The sequence below is a fragment of the Natator depressus genome, chromosome 8 (genome assembly GCF_965152275.1).
Source record: "Natator depressus isolate rNatDep1 chromosome 8, rNatDep2.hap1, whole genome shotgun sequence".
Classification (NCBI taxonomy): Eukaryota; Metazoa; Chordata; order Testudines; family Cheloniidae; genus Natator; species Natator depressus.
The window spans coordinates 48939338-48948383 of record NC_134241.1 but is presented as its reverse complement, the minus strand read 5'-3'; the positions used below and the strand labels follow the sequence as shown (position 1 = coordinate 48948383).

At 47.8% G+C, this 9046-nt stretch overlaps 1 protein-coding gene across 1 annotated transcript; it reads left to right on the top strand.

Moving 5' to 3' along the window:
• Positions 1 to 6027, top strand: MRPS14 (mitochondrial ribosomal protein S14). The gene is made up of 3 exons (XM_074960987.1): positions 1 to 109; positions 1698 to 1856; positions 5516 to 6027. Exons 1-3 carry the CDS (start codon positions 47 to 49, stop codon positions 5696 to 5698), a joined length of 405 nt encoding a protein of 134 aa, XP_074817088.1. The 5' UTR covers positions 1 to 46; the 3' UTR covers positions 5699 to 6027.
• Positions 6028 to 9046: the final 3019 nt, after the last annotated feature.

The window sequence follows — 9046 nt, the reverse complement described above, 5'->3', positions numbered from 1 at the left end:
TCCCCGCTCCCCCCCTTCCCTCCGCCCGACGGGTGGCTGGAGGCGCATGCGCCACGCGGGGAAGATGGCGGCCTCCATGCTGGGCTGGGCTTTGCGGGCCGCTCGGCAGGTCAGGCCCGTCGGGCGGCAGCGCCCGGCTCGGGGACTCCCCGGGGCTCACGCTGGGGCTGGTAAACTTCCCTGTCCCGGGCCCCCGGTCACTGTCCCGCCACCGACTGGCCCCCGAGCCCAACCTCTCTGCTTGCCCCTGCCCCCGCCCCCATCCGTGCTCCTCGGTGCCCCCCTGCCCCCGGTCCATCCCCATTGGTCCCCTTCAGTCCCTACCCAGTGCCCCCACTCCCTGCCCCCGGCCCTCGGGAGCCCTTCCCCGGCAGCCTTTGTACCCTTGCCCGGTGCCCTCTCTCTGCGGCGCTGCCTAGCGGCCCACGTCCCTCCCCTGGGTTGGTCTGTGTCTCATCTTCAGCTCTCCGTGCAGCGCACGGGGTGTCCCGCTGGGTTCGCCCCTGGGTGAAGTGCGGTCTTCCTGGCTTCAGGTCCGTTAATTTAGGCGGGAAGGATTGGTAGCGTGTCTGGAGAAGCATTTTGTGGAGTGTGCCACTTGGCTTTAGAGAGTGGCAGTGTTGTCTAGGACGGTGGCTCTCAACCTTTCCAGACTACTGCAGGTGAAGAACCAGCAGCAGGAGAAGAGAGTCAGCTACAGAAAAAATCCTGTTTTCACCAAAAGATCCTTAGTGATAAAAAAACAAGGGAAGAGAGTTTAGCAGCTAGAAATAGAAAAGGCCCTTTAGGATATTTGACGTGTGTGTGTCTCACATGATATATCCTCTATTGAGACTGTATAGGCTATTAAACAGATATAACTTAGACTGTGAAGTAAAAATATTATCTAAGAGACACAGACAAGGTTTTCATCTCGAGGCCAAAAGACCAAAAACATCAAGACACTTGATCATGGTCTTTGATAGGCCAAGAGACTACTGATACTTGATCTTAGCCAAAAATACACTGGATCCCAGCACCAAAAAACAAACAAACAAACAAAAAACCACACTCCTGAAAAAACCTGGATTTTTTTCTACGGGTTCTAGGAGGTGCCAACAGCCCTTTTATTTATTATGATGATTTCTATTCCAGTCGTGCCTTAGCCAAGATCAAAGTCTCCTTGTGCTACATGCTAGTAGGGCATTTTATTATGACTGTGTATTTAAATCTTGACAGTCTTAAAAGGCTCCATTGTATGCTGTGTAAAACACACCTGTGCTGGGATGTATGATCCTGCAGGCCTTATCTATGCTACAGAATTTTGTGTTTGAACATAGCTGTCAACAATCGTGTTAACACTTGAAACTACATACAGTTTGTCCTGGTCCACACTGGTTGTTAAACATGACAGATCACAGTTGTCAACAATTGTGTCCTTAGACATGATAGAATTTCATGACCTAGGCCAGGCCAACAACAGAGCTAGCTGGTGTGATTTGCTGAGCTACAGGATTAAATTCCCTGGATGGGTGAAGAGGGTGACTGTTGCCAGTATTGTCAGGCCTGAAGACCAGAGGAGTCAGTGAAGGCAGTGACTGAATCCAAATGAGGTAGATGCTAGGAAGAGTAAATTGGAATAAGCAATATTTGGAATTGGGTGAGTGATAAAATACTGGAAGCTGCAGATTTAACCTTTATATTTTCCCTTTTGTTAGATATTCCCTTTGCCCTGTAGAGGGCAAGTGCGGGGTTACTATGTAGACTGGAGAATGCTGCGTGATGTAAAGAGACGGAAGATGGCTTATGAATATGCAGATGAGAGGTTGCGGATCAACGCTCTCCGAAAAAATAACATCCTGCCTAAAGAACTGCAGGTAAAGTAAAGTCCATCTGTACTTTCCTGTGGGACCATAACTCTTTAGGGAGAAGGTATGCACACCCACACTCTGAGCATCACAAGCTACTTTGTATGAATCTAATTGTGCAGCCAGTGCAAGGCTTCAGATTCGGGGGGGGGGGGGGGGCTCACTCTAGAATACCTGCATCCATCTAGTTCACAAGCTCACTTCACATCATGTAGCCATCTACTTAGTATTGATACTCAGCTCCAGAGCCTTGTCCCTTTTGGGTCATTCTCAACAGGAATAAAATCTCTTGGGTGGAACTCCTTTGCCACTGCTAAAATCAGAAGTCATCAGAGGTTATTAGAACAGGAAGTGGTTATGTCCTGCAGGGGTACAGTGAACAGCCTCATTGTTCCTATTGATGTTCCTGGAGTCTTGTTTTTCCTTCTGTAACTGTCACTAATGGGTGTGTGAGGGCCATTTCCCCTTTAGGTATGGGAGGTTCACTGTCTAGTTCAGTGGTACACAAACTTTTCCAGTTGCATCCCCACTTACCATTTATGGAATCTGTCTGTGCCTCCCCCCTCCATTACTGCACAGCCAAGGCTTCCTCACCTGCAGGTTGCTTCTACCTTGCAGACAGGCTGCACTGCTAGGGCAGGGCCAATACCTGCCCCCTCCCCTCTTGGGTTTTCAGCCTGGGGGTGGAGCCAGCACTCTGCACAGAGGATGCTGGGAGCAGAAATTGGCACGGCACACTGACCCATGGGCTAGGTGGCCCACTGAGGTGACTCGGGTGGAGGTGCTCCCTCCCTGCCCCCAAGGGGGCTGGCACAAGCTGTCTGGCATTGCCACTCAGCTCTGCACGTTCCTCTGTGCCCCCCTAGGGGGGGTGTGCCCCATAGTTTTGCTCACTACAGGTCTAGTTTACTAGTTCCTAAAGAAATGCTGTACATCCAGGCTGATTTCTGCTCCCACACTACTTTAAAATCTTGGGACATGATTCTGCAAAGATTTACATATTTGAGATTAAGCATATGGGTAAGTAGTCTCATTGATTTCAACAGGGCTGTGTGCCCTATTAAAATTAGACTTTTACAAGTCTTTCCAGGATTAGGACCTTTAGATATAAATTTCTGGATTTTTATTGTCTAGTCACCACTACCTCAACCCACCCATCTGAAAACCCTAATAGAGCCTGCAGGCGTCACCAGGGCTATAGAAATTGCTAGAGTGGGGAAAAAGGGAGAAAGATGAGTGCTGCTGATCTGACTCTGTAGTTAAAACATCCTGCTGGAGGTAGCTTTTTTCCCCCCCTAGCTAAGCCATCAGTTTCCTTATTTCCCAGTGCCAGCATTTACAACAGGAGATGCTGACTCAAACGAATGAGGCACTGAGAGAACAGGAAGCAAGACTTCTCCTCAGAACTCTGTCTTCAGCAGTTATTTGTCTGGAAGCTTTATTTATACTCCAAAATAAAGCTAGCAATCTTTATAGACTTACCAGGGAATAATGCACCCGAGCTGTTGCTGTGAGGGAAGATCGTGGGAATAAGTTAGGATTCTGCTCTGACTGGTTTGTTAAGGGGTGCAGAAAGAATTGATTTGTAGTAGGGAACCTTCTGACTTCTCTGGATGAGTGAGTGCTCTAGTATTTTCTGGGTGGTTGCTCACATAACTAGCATATAAACTATTTCCTAATAGAAACTAATTCAGACCAAAGGAACAATTGATACCTCATGGGGAACATACTCATTGTGTCCTGGTTTCAGTCTGTCTTCCTTCTCTCTCTCTCTCCCCCTCTACATTTGCTGTGGAGTTTCCTTCACAGAGATGGCTTTACCTACCCTTTTGAGTGAGATATACCATGAATCGTTCTCATTGCTATGAGCTGGCCTTTACATGGCATATTCACCTACCAGTATTGAGGTAGCACCAGCCTGCAGTGGACATTTTGTATAAAAACAAGGATTTCTATTGGTTTATCTGCTCATGCTATTCCCCAGGTAGTGGTGGTCATCTTTCAGAGTCACAGCTAGCTACTGTAGTAGTGAATGTGATTTAAGGTGGGGAATGAACTGTTCAGTATAAAATCTCCTTGTCATTCTAGGGCCCCTACTAGTCTTCAGAACTAGGGAAGAGGGGTATGGAAAATAAGATCCACGCTGTTGCTTTCGACAGCATGATACTTGGGCTCTAAAGAAACACTTAAGCAACAGACTCCAGATATATGCCTTTCAGAATCTGTTCCTCTTTGAGTAGCATCAGAAAGGCACCAGTTAATTCTGAGCAACTCCACTGTACAAATCAGACTTGTCTATCTGTTGTAGCTGTAATGTGGAAAATATAACAACTTACAGCCTCCAAAAGCTGATGCTACAAACTCCCTATTGAAAAATGGCAGTTTACGTTTAATTTGCTAATTTAAAGGACACTATTTTCTAAAATCATTTTTTGCTATCTGTGACAAATTGTGGCTTGAAATGTTGACTTGTGGCTTGAAATGTTGAAATGAAAGACTTGTTTCCCTAACTACCTACCTTCACTCCCCAATGTGGTTGCACTGGCTTGTTCTTGTAGGGTTGTTTGAAAGTATTAGGCTTTGTACATAAAGCTCTGAAGCATCTGGTTTGAAGGTAAAACATACAGTTACACTGACTTTGCAAAGGTAAGAAACAGAAGTAGGTCATCTGTGTGGTTTCTTGACCTTTTATCCCTTTGAGATCACATGACCTTTTTAGGAGAAGGAAATTTTGCAAGGGTACTGCAAGCCTCAGGGAAACAGTAATTGAATGCAACACCATTTTACCTGATCCAGCATTAGACCCTGCCACTGCCTCAGTTTCCCTGTTTTGGGTTTCCCAATGTGACTGTACCCAGATTCTTCTGAATCAGACACCTCTTCTTGGAGTTTGGGATATAAAAACATTACAGTTCAAATGTCAACTTACTTCAAAACAAGCCTCTCCCTGACTACCAAATTCACAGCCCCTTGCTGGGCTCAACAGTTCTTTGTCAAAACCCAACTCCTGCTGGTTTTTTCAAGCCTCTTCTTCTTCTTCCAGCTTCTACTCCTGCCCCTCCCTGCAGGCTGCTCCCGCCAGGTCCTTCCTTCTGGCTGGAGTTGAGACACCTTCCCTAGTCTCTTCTGACACTGGGTCCCCTGCAAGAATTGTCCTGCTTATTGTAGGTCTTTCTCCCCAACTGAACAGACTCTTTTATCTGCCTGGAAGCCTCTCAGCTGGGGAGGTAACTAACATGAAACAGATGGCGCTGAGTCCAACTCCCTTAAAGGGCCAGCCCACCCTCTAACAGAGACACTACTGACAATTGGTAATTGTCCAACTGGACTGTTCAGTGACTTAGGTGAAATACATGAGGACACTTTTCAGTTCCTAATGGAGCAGGGTCCTCATCCAGCAAGTGGAACCATTAAATCCCATGGGAAGTCTGAGGAGAGAGAACCTAGAAGAGCATGGAGAGCAAACTGCCCTCTCATTAGTTGAGAGGTGGTGGCTCCAGGGTAGGAAGGAGGCACATGCTGGTACCTCTGCTGTGGGTAAGGAAGCCTTCAGGCCTGTCCATCTATACCCCATTCACTAAACTGTCTTAAAAAAAGATAACCCTGGGCAAAATACAGCATAGCAACTTCAGGGTGTGTGTGTGTAATTGCCCTTCCTTTGGCTCCAGGAAATAGCTGATAAAGAGATTGCTGCCCTGCCACGTGACAGCTGCCCTGTGAGGATCCGGAATAGATGTGTCCTGACATCCCGTCCACGAGGCGTGAAGCGGCGCTGGAGGCTTAGTCGAATTGTTTTCCGCCACCTGGCTGACCACAGTCAGATGTCTGGGATACAGAGAGCTATGTGGTAAATCACCACTAGGACTTGTTTGCTCAGTCAAAAAGAGGAGACTGGGCCCAATTTATGCATTCCTGTAACTGAAAAAGCAAGACTGTCCTTTTGTTTAAAGTCCAGCATGAACGTACCAGAAACAAGTAGGGGGAGGGGATAGAGAGGTTCTGTCACTGGGATACCACTGTGAGGGGACTATTGCAAATCTGATGGCAAAGAGATATGGGATAAGGGGCGAATAGGAACGCACCAAGCCAGGCTGTGCTAGAGGCAGTTTTATTTTGCCAGGAAGAGTTGCTACCCTGTTATAAAACCAAGCTGGGATTTGTAACTAAAAGGAACATCTAAATTAAAAACACATTACAGTACAAGACTTGTTCAGTGATTCCTGTTCGCTCTTTACATTCAGATTGCAATGACCTCTTTTGCACAGTTATCTGCTCAAAAGTATCACTAAAAACAAGGAATCACACAATGTAGCAGGGACGTATGCTGCAGTGAATATGAAGACAAGCTCCAACTACTCCGGCCAAGTAGCTGAAAGGTGCTCACCCTCAGTTAAGGTATTTAAACACTACACCTGTTCAATTTATCTGTATGTTAGGGGCAGGCCAGGCTGGCAGTGGACAAACACCCCATTGAGCTGAAGTGTCCTGAGGTTCTTCTCCTTCGTGCAGTTAGGGAGCCTGGTGCAGTAGTTCTCTTATCAACCCCCTGAATCATGTCACTGAACTAACATCTCCGGGCCTTAGTTTTTCCTTCATCTGCAAAATAGGAACAAGAGCATCATATCCCTTGGGAGTTAGGTGAGCTAACACCTAATGCTACATCTGCTTTGGGGCACAGAGAGCTGCTGCCTCCTGCAATCAGAGCTATACTGCGCAGTGTGTACTCAGCCTCCCTCTCCTGCTGCAGTAGACTGTGGGAAAGGAATGTGGCACTGGGAGTACTGCACTAGGGAGCTAGTCACAGCCTGTGGCTTCCCTCCCTTCACACTGCAAAGGAATACCCTGCTGTAGGCAGTGTATGCAGAGGCCATCCTTACTGCTGTGGTGAAGCAGCACAGGTAATGAATTTGGCAGTAGCCCTTGTTACCAGATTTTCCCATTACTTTGGGGTATGCTCATTTATTAGGGTTACTCTTTGGGGCTGGGGGGGAAGGGGAGGCATGTTCTGTACTTCTGTCAATGTACTGCTTGTGTCGCTTGTGTTCTCATATGGAGCTCTGCTCCCTGCTGCAAGTTCCCTCCCAGTGGAGTTATCCTGCAGGACCTAGGTTCCCCACGGCTCGGTTCTTCCAGCCCCAGAATCAGACGAACACACACACGTTAACAGAGTGCATCTGAGAGGACCGAGTTAATCAGCACTCCCAAGCTGACCTCTTATATGTCCCAAGCTGTCACCCTCATAGGCCCTTGGATTCAGCAGGCTGGGTCGAACAGCATCTCCAAGCTGTCACCCTCATATGCCATGGGCACCACACTGGAGTAGAGTATGCCTGAGCAGCACTTTCAGTCTGCCACCCTTATTTGCTCCTGGACTCAGCAGACTGGGTGGAGCAGCACTTTCAGTCTGCCACCCTTATTTGCTCCTGGACTCAGCAGACTGGGTGGAGCAGCACTTCCAAGCTGCCACCCTCATATGTCCCCGGTTCAGCATGTCCCTATCTTCACTTCCATGTTACAATTGTTCTGATAGTAACCCACTTGATAAGCAAACCCCACAGGATTTTTGGGTGCTGCAGGGATCTTTCGCTTAGGTACGAGGAGCGTTGCTGCAGGGAAAATGAGGAAGCCAAAAACCATCCACGGGGTGGCTAGAGAGAGAGAGAAGCAACCAGCTGTCACGGAGTCACCGGGCAATGCTCTGGAACTACTCCATACAAAGCCAGTCAGGACTCTGGGGGATCCTCCTCTCTCTGAGCAGACTGTCTCCAGGGCAAGAAGCTTACACAGCTTCGACCTTCCTGGAGCTGACCTTGGAGCATTCAGCATCCCCTTCTCGCATGGTGCGCTTCCCACAGCGAGTCCGCACAGGCGGGGCTCCTGGGGAAGCCAGTGGGCCCGCACCCCAATTCCAGAGTCAGACGTGACTCTCAGCCAGCCAGTAAAACAGAAGGTTTATTAGTTGACAGGAACATGGTCTAAAAGAAGAGCTTGTAGGTACAGAGGACAGGACCCCTCAGTCAGGTCTGTCCATCTGGGCCTCCCTCCATTTCCCCAACCAGCTCCAAATGGAAACTCTCCTCCTCTCACCTTTGTCCCTTTCCCGGATCAGGAGGCCACGGATCTCTTTGTTCTCCAACCCCTTCTTCAGTTGGCACCTTTGCAGAAGAGGGGCCCAGGCCATCAGTTGCCAGGAGACAGGGTGTTGGCGATTCTCTATGCAGACACCATCACACTGGCCCTCTAGGGCTCTAACAATCACATACCCTTATCCCACCACCTAGCTACTTAAGAAATGCCTAGGGGAAACTGAGGCACCAACACAGTATTCAGAGAAAACATTAAGAACATTCCCACTTTGTCACACCAGCTTAACCATGAAAGTTATTTACTGCCAGGTAATAACCATAGGGGAGCCAAAGAAACAAAACAGTTATACTATTAAATCTAACTTAAATTTGATATAAAAGTCAGGTTTAGAAAACTGACTGATCACACAAGTCAGGGTCAGAAGGCTATACCTAGCGAGAGAGAGCTGGGTTCTCACCACTCCATGAAGCTTGAATCAATTGGAGGTTCCAGGTGGTGGTGGTAGCTGAGGGTCTGGAGTGCTGGAGACAGGTAGAGCCCCCAGCACGTTCAGAAGATTAAGTCCCAATAGAACTGATACAGATTTTGGATCCAGGCATCAGAACACTTACTTGAGCATGGGTAGGGGTTTTTGTAGAGAAACAACACACTAGATTTGTTTATGGGTGAACTGATGGCTCAAGGGAGTATACCAAAGTTGTTTTGTTCAGACTAAGCAATAGGAACTGATCATTCCTGGCTATGGGCGGTGTTCCTTGGAGGGAGCTCACAATGCAATTAGAGAGCTTCACTATTTTGGATACCAATAAAGGATTATTACTAGAATTGGTCTGATAACTACTGAGCTGGGTGTGTGCAGGCGTGGAGCACAGATTCCCCATCATGCAGTGCTTCCCTGCTTTTCTGGTCCCAGAGTTCTATGCAGTTCTTGCCTTGGAATCTCTGTTCTCCATTCTGGATGCTAATGGAGATGCCGCCCTGTCCCATCTTCGATGCAAATGAGGCTAGGGGAGTTTCCTTAATCCTGTCACCCTTTGTCCCAGTGTTTAGGTGTGCCTCCTATGGCCTTTTCATTGCTTTTTGTAAGTCTTTCTTCTGATTGTTTTTGGTTC

Bases quoted from the DNA above. Each gene is read 5' to 3' on its own strand.
- MRPS14 (XM_074960987.1), top strand. From the start codon at position 47: ATGCGCCACGCGGGGAAGATGGCGGCCTCCATGCTGGGCTGGGCTTTG. The intron at 110-1,697 runs GTCAGGCCCGTC...CCCTTTTGTTAG, and splicing joins CTTTGCGGGCCGCTCGGCAG to ATATTCCCTTTGCCCTGTAG. The intron at 1,857-5,515 runs GTAAAGTAAAGT...CTTTGGCTCCAG, and splicing joins TCCTGCCTAAAGAACTGCAG to GAAATAGCTGATAAAGAGAT.